This window comes from Mycteria americana, chromosome 6, assembly GCF_035582795.1.
Source record: "Mycteria americana isolate JAX WOST 10 ecotype Jacksonville Zoo and Gardens chromosome 6, USCA_MyAme_1.0, whole genome shotgun sequence".
NCBI classification, from domain to species: domain Eukaryota; kingdom Metazoa; phylum Chordata; class Aves; order Ciconiiformes; family Ciconiidae; genus Mycteria; species Mycteria americana.
In genome coordinates, this window is record NC_134370.1 from 50,938,808 (window position 1) to 50,958,922 (window position 20,115).

Genomic DNA, 20,115 nt, shown 5'->3' on the forward strand with positions numbered 1-20,115 from the left:
TTTCTCCGTAAAGTAAAAAACCACAAAAAACACACCACCACTGCCCCCCCTCCAAAAAAACCCAAACCCCAACCCCCACACACCCAGAAACAGTCCTGATAGAAAACTGGCAAAAAGGCATAAATAATACATAGACAGATGCAAACCCGCTTTCTTATTTTGTAGCTACTTGAAAATCTGTTAGGTGTTACATCTATAGAGATGTGTCTTTCATCACAGCGTGCTTAGAGAGCTGGCATCAAGAAAAAGTCTTTGGTTACTAATGTGACTATATAGAATTCCTACCTTGTTTTGGCTTGTCAGCAGTATGTGAAACTGGTGTGTTTTTACCAGTTGTGTATCCAAGGTAAGAATTGCGTCAACATCCCAATTTCCAATTCACAATAAGTTTGTTCAGCCCAGCAATCTCCTTTCCAAGTTGTAAATGCTGTTTTAGGATTGCTGTTTGTCCTTCCTGTCTGTGCTTCCAGTTTTGTTCCTTACTTTGTAGTGTGTAAAGGTCCTACTTAAATTTTAGGAATGAGTTAATGAAATACCAGAATATTACAGTGTCATGCCATTAAATATCTCTTAAGTTGTGAAGATGCAATAATTAAATTGTTTTCTTTATTTGTCTTCTGGGTGAGTGTTTCTTAAGGATACTTGTACTGATCAAGTATTTCTCTAGAATTTCAGCTCTGTTTGACTAAGTGTCTGTACTGCTGTGAGTTATTTCTTAGCTCAGCCAAATTAGTACCTACCAAAGGATATCTGTGGATCAATTAACCAGGATGGAAAGGAGGAGTAAGTATATTCACTTATGTTGAGAGCTGTAAAGTTCTCTTTCCATTTTTCACGCACCACATAAAGAACGTTTTCAGGAGTTCATAGCTATCTCATCAGTTCTTGCAGAGGAAAGAATAAGCCTGAGGAATGTAGTCTATTAAAGTATTTCCGCTGAGATTGTTTGAAACTTACCTTGCTAGAGAAACTGATTGGAAATAAAATTTTACAGTACTACTATTATAGTAAAAATTGGCTTCAAGTGGAATTTTGATAGCATGTTTCCTTTCTTTCTGTTCAGACATGAACGAAAGACAATGTATCAGTTGAAATAAATCTTTCTTTCAAGACTACCTGAGGCATCAGAGCCAAGTTCTCCGTTACGACACCCTAAGCGTTTTCTCCACATAGCTTTAATAAAAGGAGCAACAGTACTGTAAAAAGAATACAGCGAGAAATTGGAAAATCAAACCAGTTATTCTTAAGTCATTGAGGCCTAACTTCAGAACTTTTTTCTACCCCCCAATGAGAGGGGGGAAAAGGTCTGCTTTACTTCAATAGTAGGTTTTCACACATTCTTTCTGTTTTAGAGAGGTACTACAGTCACGCTGTTCTCTAAATTTAAAGAAAAACATGTATCATGTTAGATATTTGTGACAACCTTTAATAATTTGTTAAATAGCAATTTAAGAAGTAACGAATTCCGCTCCTTAGAGGAAAAGCTAGCTCTTGGAGTCTTCCAGTTACATAAAAGATTAAAATGCAGACAAGTAAAGTCCACAAAGCTATACCTGTAGATACAACTGTTAAAATGCAACAAAGCCATCAGATTATTTTAAACCATGATAGTCTTGATATACTTGAATTCCAGTGATGCAAGTTCCAGTTCATGTGTTTTTAACTAGCAGATTTCATCGGTGTTCTGTTACCAGTGCAGTGAGATTAATTATCAAAAATTGCAGAGCCCCTCATGTAAATGAGAAGCAGGCTTGCTATGGTATATGCACATAGATTGCTGTAGTGACGAAGTCTTGAATAATTGTTACGTAATGGAACAGAAATGTTGACTCTCTTTATGGGATGCAACGGTATTTCCGAAAGCTGGTATTTCTAAATTTGCTTTAATTTTAAGGACACACACACTCAGGTATTCCTACTCTCTGTAAGGTTTTAATTCAAAGTGAAATCTTAACTGCTGTAGACTTCATTGTGATTTAAGCTGGAACTAATCAGGACCCATAGAGTTTGTCAAACTGGTCCGTATGCAGCCTTCTGTTTGACGTCTAAGCTGAACTGACATTTAACCATCTGTCATGCTTCATAAGTGTGAAGTTCTTCAGTGGATTGTATTGAATGGGAGAGAGATTTATACAAGTTCAGCTGCAGAGTCAGCAAGAATGGGAAGGATTATATACTATGGTGTGCTCTCTAGGAGTCAGAATTCTGAAGTCATGTCAGAATTGCTGAACAAAATGGAAAATAACAGAAAGCAGAATTTGAGGACATGCTCCCACATAGAGTAAAGCACAGGGTTTGAGACAGGGTGCTTTTTTAAAAAAGCATGCTGTAGTCCAAACAAAAACCTGAATAATTCAAACTAGATGATCACAAAGATTTTTCTGTGTTGTTATACTGAGACAGACTCAACAAGTAAAACTTTTGACAGGTAACTGCAGTACAGTTGACGCAGTAAGGTGGCACTCAGAAATGTTTACTGTTCCTCAGGCGTGATGTTACCAGTCCCGAGTACTCAATACCATGGACCAAATCCCAGTGTGTTGTATCAAGGCAAATTTTATACAGCAAAATAAAACTCTGCCAACCTTTGGTGTCAAATTTTGTAGACGATGCCATAGCAACCCTTCATTAAAAAAAAAAAAGTTTCGCTTCCATGTAGCAGAGCAGCATGCAGGAAAGTGACAGCCTTGTGGTTTGGGATGAAAATAGCTATTTGTTTTTTACTTTGCAGTGAGAAACAGGTGTTTATCAGGAAACAGGAACACTGTAGTGTGTTCCTAATGTAGCATTTAAAGCTACAGGTTGTAAGTCACAGTCTTTTCCTGTAGGTTAGTTATATAAACTAGCATTTGTTGATACTGCACTTCCTTTAAGGTCAACTCTAAAAAATAACTTCGTGTATCTTGTCGAAGTACATTATGCAAAGGGTCAAACAGCGTTTTGCGCACATTGCCTTGCATCCCTTATTTAATAAATAAGCCTGACAAATCAGCTACAAATGTTAATGACTGAGGAAGTGATGGTTGTCAGGTACTCTGCTCTTGCTAGAAAGATCTTACTTACATGGCGTCACCTTTAGCGGATGGAATGACCGTACGGATATATCCTTTAAGAGAAATCTGTTAATCACTCTTTCCCTGAAATTTGTGTAAATCATACAATTACCCAAGCTCTATCTGCTGCAGCTTTATGCCCTTTCCCATTACACAGGGAGTTTAGAAAGCAAGGGGGTCCACTCTGAACCTCATGACTCAACAGGAGGGTCCTACTTACTCTTTGTGTCTCTCCCTTTAGACATAAACCATTAACCAAGTCTTGAGACTAAGATTGGATCCAGCTGCACCTAGGCTCCATAAGGAGTTTAGAAAGCAAGGGGGTCCACTCTGAACCTCGTGACTCAACGGGAGGGTCTTCCTTACTCTGCCTCTCCGGTTTCTGTGCGAATCAGTCTAATTCAATTCTAACTCAATTTTCCTTTGTATGTTTCTTCCATGCACTAATTAATAAGGTGAACCTTGCCATCAAACTTCCTGAACCTTGTCAAACCACTGTTACACTTTGTTAAATTCCATCAAATTTATTGGAACTCTGGCAAATTATTATTGTACCTCAATAAAACACGTTGCTGCTCCTCTCTTCTGAGTGAGGTGTGTTCCGCTCATCTGTGACAAGAGGGTATCAAAATTGCAGTTTTCAGCCTTAATCAGGACTAACATTTTGTGACAGCAGTGCAGGGTTTTCCAGTTTCAAGGAACAACAGAAAGCAAACAGTTTTTTTTTTCCTTAAGACTGTCCTGGTGGAGAAGCATGCCTTTTCCCAGTGCAGCCTTTACAAAACATATCAACCATTTGTTTGGACTTAAACCAGAATGCAGGAAAGTAGCCACCGTTCATTGAAGCAATGCTACCCAAGAGGAGAGTGGAAGTGAAGTAAAATACCCACATTGACATGAGTTTATACAATTTGTTGCACTTAAAGCTGAACCAATTTTCTTGATGCTTTTTCAAGCATCAACTTTTTTTCTGGCTTATTGTCTGGAATCATGTTAGCACTCCTCTCTGCTCTCAGCATTACAGAAGGACACTTTTCCCTGACTCTCTCTAGACCAGTTTGTGTTATGTTCCGGCAGAAATCCATGTGGAGCGTTCGCAGTGACCCCCCATAGAGGGTCACTGCTTCTAGTGTCTGGTCAGTGATCCGCACACAGTTTTCTAGTTTGAGTGTCTTGAGGTTTGGGCAGTTCTTGAGAAGAAGCAAGATGCAATCATCTGTAACGTGGCCGCATCCAGAGAGGGTCAGAGATAGCAGGTTTGGACATCTGAAAACATGATTGTTAAGGTGAGATGGGGGGAAAAATAAATAACGGAGCTTGGCAAAGCTAGTATCATCAAGAATAAATAGGAAAGTTAGAAAATATACCTCTTCCATCAGGAGGGGTAAGAAAGCATGAGTAGGTGGGGACATATGTAGATCTTAATGCTCAGCTTTACTAATTGCAAAACTTACCTTCTTTGCTTTTTAGTTGGTAGCGACATCTATAGCTCAGCTGGCATAGTGGAGAAGGGCACATGGATGCCTATTTAAGCTGCAGCTGCATTGTTTTTTCTTAAGGAGTTGCATGGTGCTGTGCTTCTCAAAGTGCAGCAAATGAAGACCCAGTAGAGATGAGATTCAAGTCAAGATAAATTTGAGATCAGTTGAGTGAAGAGGCTGCTGTGTAGACATGCTGAGCGTGGGCAAGTAAGACACTCCCACTCTTGATTTTATGGGGATTAATGGGTGTATTTCAGCTCCTTGGATTTACTGAATAGGTGCCAGCTACTACCAAAGTGTTGATATTTGAGCCCCTCACAACTGTTAAACCTTCCTTTAAATCACTGAAACTGGTAAGACTTCTACCATTAAACAATGATCCAGCAAATGAAAAAGGTTTCTTTTTTGTTGCTTGGGTAGAGCTGGGAAAGTACAGAAAAGGCCTGTACCAAGTCAGTGTGCTGATGACTTGCACTACCTGTCCTTGTGCAGAAAACCAGACCAGACCAGTTACTACTAGCTGTTGTGCTGACCAGGTATATTGCAAGGACCTGTGTGCACCACCCTGCAAAGCCTTTTGTACAGAGCGTTTGGTTTCTGGCTTACACCTCCCTCCAGGGAGCAGCAGTTCAGCTGTCCCTCTGTTTAGCTAAATGCAGCTTCGTGTTTCTCTCTTAGCACAGGACTTCTTTAGGCTCTGTTGCGGGGAAGAACGATTACAGCAATGCTAATGTCGACCTTGTGAGACCTTTGGACAGAACTATTAGCCTGCCTCCATGCTGTAAGAACTGTAAGGTGTCTAAGCACTTCCATATAAAAATTTGTGCTTGCCACCTGTATCAGGGTTTTGGGCGTACAACAGCAGTGGGGGCAAACAAGGGGCTCTGCCATCACTGCAGCGTTGTCTTTTGCCCTTAAAAACTGGTGCACAGTCGATTCCTCTTTCTCTATGCCCCACCCCATCCCTCTGCTGCTGCTTGACCTCACCTTTTGAGCAGAGATAATAAAGTGAGATCATGTCAGCTGCATGATCTTTTTTTTTTTACTCTTTTCCTTTACACTTACAAACAGTTAGACAACCAAATATTTTAAAGCAGGCAAGGTCAGGAAAGGCTCTGACCTGCCATCTCTTGTGGCTTCGTCAAAGTACCCCAAACTCAGGGAGAAAAGCTGCATATTTGTTTAATGTGCATTTTTCTTTGTACAGACCGCTAGGAATTTTGTTCGGATGGAAATGCTTTCAATGGGTTGCTGCAAAGAAAGGCAGGAACTTGTCTTAGGAAGGCCAAAATGGATGAGGTAGGAGGTGACGTGAGTGTCAATATAAACGGTCGTTTTTAAGAGTTCAGTTTAACTTGTGGAAACAAATTCATGTACAGCTGTAAGGCATTTGCTGAATTTTATGGACTTTGAGATTGCTTACTACCTAGGCTTTGCTTTGAATTTTGTCCAGCAACCAGTTTGGGGTTACGGATTCTGCAGTGGAGAAAGGCACTTAAATGTTAAACCATTTCTGCAGAGCTGTGGTCTTGTGTCCTCCTTCTGAATCCTAATTTGTGATGGCAGAAGAATTGAAATAGTGAAGCGTGGCCTCATATGGTAGACATTCCAGTGCCAAAAAGAGAAAATACTTCCTCCTACGCCCTCCTTTGTAGGCACAGATGTGCTTCCTAATGATACGTTGCTAATTAATCCAAATTTTTTATCAGTTGTTCTAGAACAGTTACTTCTGCAATTTTGTACTTGCAATTTAATGTTCTGTTTTGAACCTACAGTTCAGTCCTTGTTTTGAGGCTGCACTGTTGCTGGTTCTTACCAAGACACTGTGTCCTGGCAGTATCCTGTAATTCGTTGGGTTTTTTAAATTGTTACTTCCAAACAGAACTTTTTGCCTTCCATGTTGTGGCACAAAGCTGTGCCATTTCAGGATAGGCACTGACGTGCCCCTTTCAGCTCTAATCTAGGATCACAGCCATCCTCGGTGTTACTAAAATGCTAGGACTGGCTCTACCCTGTTTGCTCCTCCTCATGTAATTCAACTTTTTTTTCTTAGAGCTGCTTTGTGGCAGTAAAGCTGTTACAAGAAATGCTGTGCACCCAGAGCTGCTTTTCCATAGTGGTATTTCTTTATCTAAGCCTTTTATAAACTACAGTAAAGGAAGAGTTAAAATTCAGTATAAAAGCAATACTTATTTCTTAGAATGAAACAAATTCGGTGTTTAGTAACACATTTAATGAACTTGGTTTTGTTATGACACAGTCACTATTTGAAATCAAGGCGTTCCTCTAGCCCCTCACCCCAGGACAATGCTTTGCACTGCCAGAATGGTACGTTTCAGTTAAGCAGCAATTTAGTAGGCAGTAGTGCACTTTCCTATATTAATTATTCATTCTTTAAAAAGGAAAAATAGGCTTAAGAAAAGTCAACATGAAGTATACACTATTGCCACTATAAACCCAACTTAACACTGTATTAAAACTGTAAAGTCAAAGCACTCACATACTTAATGCTCCATTTCAGGTAGGATGTATGGAGTAAATAGCTCACAATTGTCTCATTTCAAGGCAGTTAACCTTTACAGTAGATGTAGAGTTTCACACCCAAAGAACGTACCTGTTGCAAACTTCTAGTAAAAAATCATTGACAGTGTTTTCATGCCTGTTACAGAAGTCTTTCTGGAAATTGTTTTTCATCCAGTCCTCAATGTTACACACCTTGACTCTCTCTGAATACCAGCAGATTGATAAGTATTTTAAAGCAGGTCCCAGGAGAAAATTATCCTTCTTCAGTTCCGCTGGAGAATGAAAGTTCAACAAAGGCCACAGTAAAGGATCCTGAAACACTTCTAGCAACTTGTGACATGTTTTTGCTAAACTTTTCCTACTATTTTTGTCCAGAAAAGAAAATAGATGTAAAAGGCATTCCCGATTCAGCTGGGTTATATGCATAGCCCGGCAGAATGTGTTAAGAGAGTCTCCTGGCCTTGTGGAATAACGGCAGTGCTGGAGGGGGCGCAGAATCACCAGAAGGCTGTTGCACATATATGGTTGTAGAACGGTGTTTATTTTTGGCGAACAACTGGTGCAGAAGCTAAGAACAGGGAAAGGAAAAGAAACGTGCGTGCATGAAACTCTTGTTGTTTCTACAAGGGAATGGAATGGGCATGTAGACTAGCAGCACTTGACCTTCATGAAATGCTTCCTTAAAAGGGATTTCTTTCCTTTTAAGCACTTCTGAAATTTAGCAAAGTTCTTGTGCTGAGTTACTGAACTGGGGGGTGGGGCACGTAGCTACAGCTGCAAGGAGTAGCTTTGCCAGCCTCTCCAGTTTGGAGGATTTGGCTTTCCAAGAGGAAGTTTGTTTTTGCAGTGTTCAACAATTTTAGCCTTGATTTATTCACTGATTTTTCTGAGGTCGTGCTTTTGCTTTGTGTTCAAGGACTGTTATACTGGGTAATGAACTTCCACAAAGAGCTTGTAAAATGAGCTGAAAAATTCCCTGGGTGCTTTAAAGTGCACACAGGCAAAGTCTGCAGCTTCAATTTAACAAGCCTTAGTGTTATGGGCAGTTTCCTGCACACAGTTATTTAAATAAACAAAGCTAGCTGTTTCCCCACTTTTTGCATGAGGAAAGTAATGATACGCAGGAAGACATGCATGGGAACAGCAAGTCTATGCTCGGCCTGCTTGTAGGCTTGTGTTTTTAATAGGTGTCTTCTATTAGCTTGAGTTTTACAAGCTTTCTTGTGTTACGTTTTTGTAGTTTTCGCTCTGTTACCATAGACTTGGCCGTTTTGGTGGGAAAAGGATATATAGAACTGCGTTTAGGAATAAGAGTGTTTGTTTTCCAGTAATGAGAGAAAATGTAGCAGCAAGTCTCTCCTAGAAGAAAAATAAAGCTACAGCAAATGGCAGGTTGGAATTAAACGCAACAATAAACAGCCCTATAACTCTCATGTTTGTGAAATAAAAATGCTTGAGATCAAGGTAGCATATGTCCATCCTCTGTCTGGTGTTAATACAGAAAAATAATACATCCAACTAATTAGTAGATATTAACAGCAAAACACCCCTGCAGGAATTTCTGAAGTGGCTTGCATGCACATTTTTAGTAGCTGGGAGGTTTTATGTACCTATGCATTTTAATGGGGTTTGTTTCAATATATGACAGGGTTGGCTGGGACCAAAGTTCATCTTTTCTTTGCATTCTCAGAGTAAGAGTTTGAAATTCAACTCTGAAAAACAAGATTGGAACTTCATTTGCAGTCTGCAACAATTAATTTATCTGCTTTTCTCTGCCTGAGTCACACAGTGACTCAAAAAAATAGCAAAAGTTAGTAATTTTCTATTATATACAGTAAGCTGTGCTTAAACAGTTGCCAGGCTTTTTTGGTTTCATGTCCTTTGTCATTTAATATTTTCCTTGAAATGAGGAGGAGGTTCCTGCTCCCCACCCACCCTCAGAAACAGGCTACGGACAGTGGCATGAGTATTTCATGAAGCTATGAAGGGACCAGGGACCAGAAGGGTAGATGATTTCACATACCAGCTAAGCCACTCACTAGAAAACAGCAGGCTAAATGGTGTGCCAGCAGTTGTTGTTCCTCGTTCTCATACTAGCATTTTCAATTCACTCTGTCCCCTCATCCTTTTCAGCATTTACCTTCATTTTTAAACAGTCAAGACTGCTCAGAGTTATAATAAACACAGGAATATTATTTATAAAAAAACCCAACAAACAAGCAAACTTGAATGACAAGGTTACTGTTGCGAGGATAGACTTTTTAACCACACAGAGGGGACACACCACAATCTGACATAAAAATTAACAGCTGTTGGGTGACGAGGCCCCTTAAAATTGAACAGCAGGTCCTCTTTGGGTTTAGATGCTAAGTTTTGGTAGAGGTCTTAAATAGTGGGAACACTTCAGTAGTTTGCTTGATTTTGTTTTCCCCAGGACAAGTTAAAATACTCTGCTATCCAAGTTCAAAGGATTTACACTGACGATATTCTGCCAGCCTGTAGAAGGACAAGAGGAGTTTCATTTTCTAAGGAAAGGAGACACTTTAATGGCACATTTTCCATAAACACACTGTGTGAATGAGATAATTCACATTCAACCTGGAAATGCTCTAGAAACACAAGATGAGCACAGTCAGCAATCCTTGCTGAAAATTACACACTAGATTTTAATGGTAAACAATTACAACTATGGCACTACAGTACTTGAGGATATCCTAAAGCACAGTGGAATCAGTTTTCAAGGTGCTGATTACCTCATCAGTAAGACATAGACACATCAATAATGAAATGCTGGGGAAACTTTTGAATACCACGTGTTATGCTTTCCATTGATTTACCAAAATCCTTAGAACTGGCCTCCTGCTTTTGATACAAGTCCACTGTCCCTGCCTGTCTGAAAGTTTTGAACTCTCCTCTCAGGCTGATACCTGTTAACACCTGGCAAGCACCTTCTGAGAAGGAGCTCCTCTTTGTTAGTGCCTTAGAGTTTCGCATAATGCTGCACTTCACAGCTCACTATACACCACACTAAAGCAGAAGTATTCTGAGAGCTGGACGTTTTTGCAGTTTTGTTTTACACACATCTCCAGTTGTATACGTGGCTAAACAATTACGAACAAAAGGACAACCTTTGATCAGACAAATTTTGGTGAAAAATAATGCAAGTCTTTGAACTGTAGAGAGCAGTTGTTGCTTGCAGAGGAGTCACAAGCAAGAAAAAAAGTCTTGCCAGTTAGTGTGTACTATGATCAGCAGGAAGTAGAAAAGAAACATTTGGGTTAAATGAAATGAGATCTCCCCCCCTCCCCAAGCTAGTAGATAAATATAGGATATACAAGTAAGGTTAAAAATGTAATACTAGGCCAGGTGCAGTATATGTTACTGGTTCAGTGCTCAGTTACTTTTTTTTTTTTTTGACACCACACTGACTAGAATACAGTGGATAAGCAAAGTTCTCCACCAGGAAGAGAAATACTTGTGTTGCCACAACAAACTGTTCATACTGTCCATCTGGGTTTGCAGCAGGAGAAAGTTAAATTAGGAAAGGATTTACAATGTACTTGTTCCAGCAAAGCATATGGCTGAGACCTTATCACCACCTGCTGCAAGAACAAGACTGACATGATTGCATTGTGTTCCCATGGCTGTGTCTCAAATGGACTATGCCGGATACCATTGCCCAAGACCTTAATGTTACAGAAAGGAAATACTGAAGTGAGAACATAACTCTGACCCAAAAAAATGAACTGGAGAAGTAGAAGCTGCTTAAAGTAAGTAAGTGAATGTTGCTGAAGGTTACAAATTTAAGTTTCTAAAAATACAAAAAAGGCACATTTACATCACTAGTTTGTGAGAACATGCGTACACCTGACTAAGTTAAAACTGCTGCTGGCCCATAGCTAGTTGTGCATTTTAAGCTTTGTATTCTCAAAACGAGAATTCTAAAGCAATGCAATCCAAGTAGCATGCAGACAAAACGCAGCTATAGATGGAATCTACTTAATTCCCCAACTAACTGCGAGCAGTAAGGCTGCCCTTCAGGCTAATAATGTGGTAAGATACTTCACTTGCCCCGCACACCAATGAAGTCTGTCAAATACCTTTTTCTACCTGTATAAATGATAACAGCTACCTGGTCTGATTAGAAGAAAGGCTCTGGCTGCAAGAAACAGAGAAATGGTAGGTGACAAACTATCTACAATTTAAAGCAAAGAACAGTTCTATTTATTGTTCAACATAAGTAAAAGACATCCTTATATATATCACTTAATGTATCAAATAATAATCACAATAGGTTTTAACTAGTGTACAGTTTACATATTCATACACCATTAGCAATGCTGAATGCTTTCTGCAGTTTTATATTAAGCCAACTTCTCTCTTTCCTGGTTTAAGATGCTGTGAAAAAGCTAAGAATGACATTTTAAAAAACATCAGATTGTGATGTCTCTTTATAGTTGTCAGTGTACAGCTAGCAGGTAACCCACAGCAAGGAAATTGATGCGTACTCCATGTGCAGCAGGTTGAGCTACGGTACAAGCTGTGGGGAAATTTTTACTGTGTACTATGATGTCTTTCAGAAGCATTAACTAAAAAGGGTGATTGCATTTTACTGGAGTTCTTGTGTGTTTTCAGACATCTGTATTTTACTGTTACCACAACTAAAAGGCAGTGTTCGATTGTATGACTCTACATTAAGTAAATTCTGCTCTATGAGATTTTAGGAGTGTCCAGTTCCTTGCTAGGCACACGGGAGGGCCAGCTAGAAAGGATGGGCTAAGTGAAGAGAACTGAAATGTAGCATTTGTCAAATTTCAGATTTTTGAGGGGACTCCTGGCTTTTGCAATATTGGTTTTCCTGTCCACCTTTTTTAAACCTTATTATTAGCTGACTTCCCTTCAACTTTTTAACAGAAGTCTTCCTCCATTACATAGCCAAGTTTTAGAACTGTGTCATGCCTGCAGTGTTGTTCTAGAGACCATAAATAAAGATCCCATACTGGGCCAATGCATAAATACTACAGCAGTCAACAAGCAGTCTTGGCTCATCCGCTCCCATCAGGCAGGCTATGCTGTGAAACTGAGCATCTTCCCTCTAGTTTGCATTTGAACTGGCAAAACAATTGTCACGCGAAGCATCTGGAACACTATCCGCTTCCTTTCAGTTTTAAGTAAGTGAACTGCAGGCATTTAGTGGACAGGAGCTGTATTTAGACCTAAGACTGTTCTCACAAACCCCAAAGTTTGGGGCTGTACTCCCACTTCCCACCAGGAAGGAGGGCTGGGCTCCCACTGTGAGGAAGCCTCCACATTTTCAAGCAAGTGTTCATGATCAAATTTAAGGCAATTCAGGTTCAGTTAAAAAAACATAAATCTCAACACAATTTAGACATGTATATATTTTAAGATAATTTTTTTAAATTTGAAGGGAGGGAGGGGGGAGGGCAGAACATATGTGAGGAATACTTGAGTTAAACTGCAGTATAGATACAATTGAACCAGCTGTTTATTTACAATGATTCCTGAAAGTCAGCAGCCTGAATACACACCAATATAGCAGCAATTTACCTGGTCTATTTAATGATGCCACACCTCCTCTCTTCTGCAGACAAAGAATGATTGTTCAGAGGTCACTGTTTAGTTTCTTGCACGAGGGAAAATAGTTCGTGCAAACAATTCCTTGATTTAAAGAGATTAAATTGTATCTACATAACAGCTGTGAGATCAGCATGAAGTTGTATTGCTCGTCATAATAAGAAGCACATTTTTCTTGCTTGTAAGGAGGATAGAAAGCTTCTCTGATGTAAATGTGCCTTTAGAAAGTGAAAACTGAAAACATTAATATAAAAAAGTCAAATAACTAAGTATTTCATGAAACTATATATAAAAAAATTGAGTTATCACAACTAAAGCAGCAAATCAAAATCTGCTGAGGTTTTCTGGTATAACTAAAAAAAAAAGTTAGTTTGTGTCCAAGTTCAGTAAGTCAAATGCTACCATTGACACAACAAAACTAAAACCCACAAGAGGAAATTGAAAAGTGCACAATGAAATTAATAGTCTTGGATCAAGTATTTATGGAAAAATGGAAATGTTTTGTCCGGTGAACTTGATAAGTGAGAATTAAAAGGAGGTATTAAAGTTTCTCTGATCCAGATTTGGCTTGCCGTTCCACATAGAAGAGGATGTAGGCCTTGGCCTTTACCACAGTCTCCTCGTCGGTCAAAGTTACAGTACTGTCGTTGAAATGGAACCAACGGCCTTCGTGAGCTGCATATGCGGTGTAATGTCCAGAGCCAACGCTGTCAGCGGGGGGAGGGGGGGCAGGGAAAGAAAGGACAATCAGAAGGAGACAGACCACCTCATTCTCTGATGCATTTTCTATTAGGGCTAAGAGACTTCCAGGAACCAGAGGAAGAAAGGAACTGACAGTCTTCCACAACAGTTGGTAAGATGCTTCCCTTCTTAATCTGTTGGGCTCAAAGTTTTATGTTAAGTAAAATAATCACTTACTGGGATGAGCTGAAAGGCTTTTTTTATATGAACTTATTAGCATCCCATAGTTTTTGTGCAAGCAAGGCTTCTTGCAACACTGAACTTCCATGTTTGCCTACATAAAAATCAAGTCTATTATCTGTTATTATTCAAGCATTAGCTATGAAAATTTCAGTATGCTCTATTTTCAGAAATCTTCCCCATTTAGGTCTAGAGAGACTCACATAGTCTAAATATAATCAAAAGCACTCACAGCAAAACTAATCCCAGAATACCAAGAAGAAAATCTTTCAAGTTCATCTTAAACAGATCCATGTCTTGGAGCCATTATTTCTTGAATCTAACATACCAGAACTATAAACCCATCAACTTTCATTACCCTGCCACCCCAAGATAAGGCCTGCTTTCGCTTGCTTACATGTCATAAGACACGCTCAATGTTCCCAACTATCTAATTCCATTCTAATCATGACCAGCTTTCCTTTGCTGTCAATATAGTTCTCCTATGCCTTTGAAGCACCAGTCAGAGGCAGTGCAGTGCTACAAAGGCTGCCTTTAGTAGTCAAATCTTTCTAAGAGTCCAGACCATTCCTCTAGAAAAAGCAGAAGGGAGGGCTTTCTGGACCAAACTTTTTGTTTTGTATCTTTGAATTAAACTCGAGTATCAGCAAGGTTTTGATTAATGGGATTTACTTTAAGAAAACTCCTTTCACTGCTCACAGCCAGAGAGCGATTGCCTAAATGACAAGAACACATTTCTCTCAGGATTAACAGTTGTCTTGTCCCTACTACTGCTACTCTCAACAGATCTGTCCAGGGCTAGGAAAAGGGAAAAACAAAACAACACACATGCAGCAACTTTACTTTAAAATATGAAGTAAAGGGGCATGCCTGTTAGCATTCACTTTGAAGTTCACTTCTGTAGGAGAAAAGGTAAATAAAGGATAATTGCTGTCACTGTGCCAATCAAGTCTACATTTGTTCCAAACATGCACACACCCTCTTTTGGCATAAATGCACATGCGCCTTTCAAAGTGAATAAAGGAAGAAAGAATTTCAAGATGAGGCTTAACTTCTGGAAGGCCCCTCGATTCACTCTGTTCATTTAGGGCTTTCCATTCCTAGACGAACTAGACTATTTCATTCTGTCTCACACTTTTAGTCATTACCCCGCCCCAAGACTGCCAGTGGGCATTCACAGGAATAACTGTATCTATCTGAAGTTAATGCAGCTTAGTTCCATGTAAGTTTATAAATTACTGCTTATTTCCACCAGTAAAAATACAGACATTCACTAGGGACAGAAAAACCTTAATTAACTCTGCACATACTTCAGTGGGGAGAGAAGGTCTCTGCCAACAAGCAAGCTTACTCCGTGTACTCACCCTGAACCATGATGCACAACAACAGCCGCAAGGTCATACAAGCAGCTTTCTGGGCCACTGTTTTCAGGCTGTGCATAGAAAGACAGAAAACTCTTCAGATCTCAATAGCACCTACTGTAATTTGTAATGAAGACATATGTCGTGGAACAAATTTCTACAGAAAGTAGCGGTGAGTCTTCATACCTCTAACAAGTAGCATTTCATGTCTAGGCCTCGTAAGGGAAACTCAACGTATGTATCAACCTTGTTTCTCAGATATGCTGTCCAGTGAAATCGTTTCAAGTGTAAGCATAGCACCTACAGGATTTAAAAAAAAAAAAAAAAAAGGATGCATTAGAGGAAGAGGTCAAGCTTTGTGCTAGACGTCTGCAATAGCCTATGGAAGGGTTAGGTGTGGGTCTACTAACAGCAGTGTCGTCATTTCCTTTGACATATTGTCATACTGTTACTTTTCATGCTTATACAAACCTTTGGTAGTTTCTGAATCCAGAATTTTTTGGTGGACTTCTGTTTCTTTTTGCATTTGTGACACATATACAGTTCTGTCTCATCAAGTTCTTCCAGGTCTGTAAAACTGCGAAGACAATCTAAAAAAGAACAAGATACAAAAAAATAAAAACACCCACACAAAGAATCCTGATTCAAGATGACATTGAGTGATTTTTGTAACAGGAAATACAACAAATACAGCAATATAGGGAAGGCGTGCATATCTGCTGCAGTCATTCTAGTTATTATATACATTTGTGCAGCAAAAAGCTGTGTAATAACATGTTTTAATAAAGTAACATGTTGTAACATGCAATGTTCCCTGTTCCTGAAAACACAGCTATAAGCACTTCAAGAGAAAAAAAAAAAAAAAAAAGAAAAAAAGGCATTCACAGAATCTCCATTTTTCAAACAGGATTCTATCCATTATTCGGCACAACTGTTTTCAAAAGAAACTAAATGACTTTCTAACTAAGAATATTCAACTTCTAAAGGTGATTTGGTTTTAGGTACAAAGTCACCAGAGAAAATAATGGGGTTTTGATTAAAATGTCACAATCTGCAGCAAGCACATGCACAAATCTGTAAAAATTAACATCCTTTAAAACAAAGTCAATAACAGCACTACTGCCCAACTTTGCAGGATTGTATTTATCTTGTTTAAAAAGTGGAACACCCAAGAGCCATCCTTACTCTGCGCAAGGGGCACATATTTCTAAGCACAGAGCCTTAGCAAATGCCAATGGGCAACAATGCAGATGTGTGTCGGTTGGAAAGACTGTAATACATTAGAAAAACATCTGCTGGAATCCTCATTGATATTTAGCTGACCTCCTGAAGCACTTCTCAGCCCCAGTTTATCATATAGTAGCATATCTATACACAGTGGTGACTGGGGTAAAACCTGCATGAAAAATTATTTTGGCACCTTCTTCTACCACAGAATCTTAGATGGCACGTGGCACCAAGTCACACCCTAGGTGAAAGCCTGGCTCCTATGAAATACATAGTCTGGAGAGTATATATACTCTTAGTCCTAGTAATGATTTCATTATCCAAGCACTCTTACCTCGTAGTGTGCACATTGGTCCATTTTCTTGATTTTTAGTACGTTTATTTCTGAACTGACTTGGAATATCTAGCGAAAGGTCTAGAAAAACAAAGATTTTTTTAAAAATTAGGGCTGAATAAAAAAATGCCTAATCTTTTCAGGCTAAAACTCTGGCTCAGTCCTGTGACATCTAAATATATCAAGCTTCAAATTTCTTTTTATGCTTTAAGTCACCTGGTATTTTAAAAGCAAGAGGCACCTTACCTAGGAATGGGTCAAACTTTCTAGATTCAGTCCCACATATTAGACAGTTGACTTCATTTTGAAGAATGCCTCCAAAAATCGCTGTGACAACAGTAGACGCTCCATTTCTAGACAAACCACATCAGAGAGGTAAAATGAGAATGTCTGAGCTTAATTTTCAATACCTGTTACACATTTACCGCTACTAGTTAGAGCAGTTTTGTCCATGTGTAACAAAACAGTGACAGAGCATTTCGTTCACCCCAGAATTGTACACTGCAAGTATTTAGCTGCTGTAATACTTCTGCTTTATTGGTACCTGAAGAAAGTGTGAACCACATATGCTCTAAGCAGATGCTCAAAATTTCAGTGTTGAAAGTAAAGTATTCCAGTTGCTTGCATTTCTATAGTGGAGAGCTGATGCTCACGGGGTACAGTATTTTAACCTTGTAATTAAGGCTGTTTCTGAAACAAAAATTCTTCCCCTTTAGGGTAGGTTGAGCATATTTCTGCACTTCACTTCCAAAGACAGCTTAAGTTGCATTAAGATATGATAATATGCATCCTCATCGTTCTCTATGCTTTCATTACTCTCTTAATCTTCTCAGCAGATTATGTAACAGACTTACTTCTCATAGTCCAATACCCCCCCCCCCATTTTTAAGTTACATTATTATAGAACTTCTAAACTTGCTAGTTTGTGCTTGCAGATCTGACACCACAAGCCTGCAGAAACCTGTGTTCCTTATCTGCACTCCACCTACATATCTTCACAGTTAATTTAAACGCTTCTTGTTGAGCAGAAGTAAATGGCTACCCAAATAAACCAGCGCTCAAGAAGAGAGCATTCACAGCATATTCATTACTTTACTGTACTCATTTAAGTGAATGTGACCTTAATTTGCCGTTGACAGAAGGCAGCTTACTCCACCTCACCAGGCTTTTGAACAGCCATTCTCAAGACAAATTTACAGCAGATATGTGAACGAAGTTTAAACTCTCCTTGGGTTTTGACATTCAAAATGTTGACAAAACAAAATTGGTTTAGTTTTCAAATACACTTCGATTCTAAGAACATTTTAGGATTCTTCTGTGGGATTTTTAAGCATCAGCAAAGCAACATAAATGTGGTTAAAGAGCACAGTCTGAACTCTAAGGCTTTCCCGAATGAAGCATCTATAAAATCCTGCATCTCTCAGACCTGCTTACTATGTCCTAATCAATCTAGGAAGGGAAAACTCACTGAACTCTTACATAGGGAATCCAAGGACTTAGGGACCAAATGTCCAGGCTGAACTGACTTAACATTCCTTCCTGAAGCAAATTAAAGCAAAAAAATCTATTTTCTCTCAGACTGAAACTGTCAAAGAGAGAAAACACACCTGGGGCAGAATTCAGAAACAATAGTATTTTGAGAGGTACAGAAAGAGGAGTGAAATACCTAGATTACCCTCTGTTTCAAGATACACAATAACATGAAAATCAAAATTACCAGGAAAAAAAAAGCAACAGCTTTAACTGTGTCAAGTGATGGATACACAAATATAGCAAGATCATCTGCAGGAAAACTGACTTCCAAGCTGTAACTGCATTGCTCACTCATTAATCCAGGAGGTCCACTGACAATTTAGACCTACAAATACTTGGCCATCTTTTTTGCTCCTATATCATTCAGGCCACCTGTCACCCTAAGACAATGAGATTGTCTGAAAGAAGAAGTCTATGAGTATAGAACAGAAAATACAAAGTTCTTTCTTTTTATTTCTGAAAGACTAATGAATTAAAATGTGTTTATAACTTAGCCTCTATGCTCACTCACACCTCTGAAAAAAGTGCTGATCCTTTTGAAAGGAAGCAGATCCTAGAGGATGCTAATCTTTTATAACCTGCAGCTTTGTAATTCATAACATTACAGAGGCACTACAGAGAAAATAAGGAACCATGAATTTGAAATTTCAGATCTACCACACACAGACCCATCCAAAGGCATTATTAAGGCTTTGAAGAAATTAAAAAAAACTTCTTACATGCAACATTTGTTGCTTGCAGACAGACTAGAATTTTCTTGCAAAATTACTGAACGTGAAACACCATTGAAGCCACCCTGGAGTTCCAGGTGTAGATGGTCCAAAAGGTAACGCATGAACTCGTGGGCATCCTGTTGCTGGTATCCCCTTAAGAGAAAAGGAAACAACAGCAACAAAAATCACCAAATATACAGGTTGCTTTAGTGCCGACACACAGAGAGCACCAGGGGCACATGAAAGAACCTTTGCTTGTTTAGTAATACTGAGCAGACTTTACAGAGAGACAGACATATTTTGTACCAAAAAAGTTTTCCAAGTAGCCTTTGGAAACATACAGCTATGTCTAGACAAACTAAGCAATTTTGGTCCTTCACAGCTCGTCCGCTCTCTCTGCGCATCTCTTTTTGAGGCTGGAGAAACATTTAAGAATATACATTTTAGAAAGGAAGAGACCTTTTACAAAACAACAGGGAGCAGCAGAGACATAACATTTGCTCATGTATTTGGTTAACACTAATTGGCCTCACCAAACTCCGTCTGTGCTAGTAACATCCTAGGACTCATATACATGTTAATTAAAAATACACAATGGTGGCAGTGACTTCCCCTCACTCATGCAAAGCATTTCTCCTTTTTCATTGTTATTGACTATATTTCCTTAGTACCTCCACAGAATTGTTGTGAATCAGGTTCAGGCAGCACACTATTCATCCCTACTTTGAAACTACTACAAATTATGGTCAATACATTGACATCTCAAACCTGGTAAGATTCAAAAGAAAGACACCACAAAATGTATTGTTCACATGGGATTCGGAGTCGGTATTTCTGAGTGGTTTTAATTCAGCCACTGATCCCGCTCACTTTGGCAGTTCCATGTGTTTGCTTGCCTGTTTGTTCCCCTCCCCACCAAAGCCAGGAATTTAATCTTTGGGTTTGTTTTCCACATGCATCTTTCAGCAACAACATGAAGTCTGAAATAATTAGGATGAACGAGAGATTTCTCCCCTCTTCTAGGGCTAGATCTATAGCCATGCTCAGAATTGCACACATTCCCTGCATAACCCACACACCATTTCTTGGGAGAGGGAGGTAATGGTGGGGTATCCAGAGCATCTCTTGAGCATTTGGATTTGGTAGGATAAGGCTCCAGACTCAGATCTGTCATGCCATCAGCAGCAATGCTGCTCAAAGAGTCACCATTATTATTTCACCACTAACAAACCTAATTGAAGGGAACAGAGAAGCCATCAGAGTAAAATATGCCTTTAAAGTTATTTAAGCCAAATCATGCATCAAATTTAACAAACAACTGCTGTTCATTTGCCATAAGATGTATACTGAGATGAAGTCGGAAAGCATACATAG

At 39.2% G+C, this 20,115-nt stretch overlaps 2 protein-coding genes across 4 annotated transcripts in view; both read right to left on the reverse strand.

Annotated features, from left to right (window-relative positions):
• Nucleotides 1–82: 82 nt before the first annotated feature.
• FBXL22 (F-box and leucine rich repeat protein 22) lies at nucleotides 83–8,833 on the reverse strand. Its single transcript, XM_075505777.1, has 2 exons — nucleotides 7,149–8,833; nucleotides 83–4,319 (listed from the first exon to the last, which is right to left on the reverse strand). Exons 1-2 carry the CDS (start codon nucleotides 7,574–7,576, stop codon nucleotides 3,974–3,976), a joined length of 774 nt encoding a protein of 257 aa, XP_075361892.1. The 5' UTR covers nucleotides 7,577–8,833; the 3' UTR covers nucleotides 83–3,973.
• Nucleotides 8,834–9,703: 870 nt separating this feature from the next.
• Nucleotides 9,704–20,115, reverse strand: part of USP3 (ubiquitin specific peptidase 3) — a 97,926-nt gene continuing 87,514 nt past the window's right edge. For 2 of the 3 annotated variants that reach the window (XM_075505780.1, XM_075505778.1), the window contains exons 9-15: nucleotides 18,748–18,894; nucleotides 16,742–16,848; nucleotides 16,496–16,576; nucleotides 15,406–15,524; nucleotides 15,121–15,234; nucleotides 14,938–15,029; nucleotides 9,704–13,359 (exon numbers count right to left, since the gene is read on the reverse strand). In XM_075505780.1, coding sequence (XP_075361895.1) covers nucleotides 13,194–13,359; nucleotides 14,938–15,029; nucleotides 15,121–15,234; nucleotides 15,406–15,524; nucleotides 16,496–16,576; nucleotides 16,742–16,848; nucleotides 18,748–18,894 — 826 coding nt within the window. In that variant the 3' untranslated portion in view covers nucleotides 9,704–13,193. The remainder of the gene's footprint in view (nucleotides 13,360–14,937; nucleotides 15,030–15,120; nucleotides 15,235–15,405; nucleotides 15,525–16,495; nucleotides 16,577–16,741; nucleotides 16,849–18,747; nucleotides 18,895–20,115) is intronic. The other variant, XM_075505779.1, reaches the window with a different exon arrangement.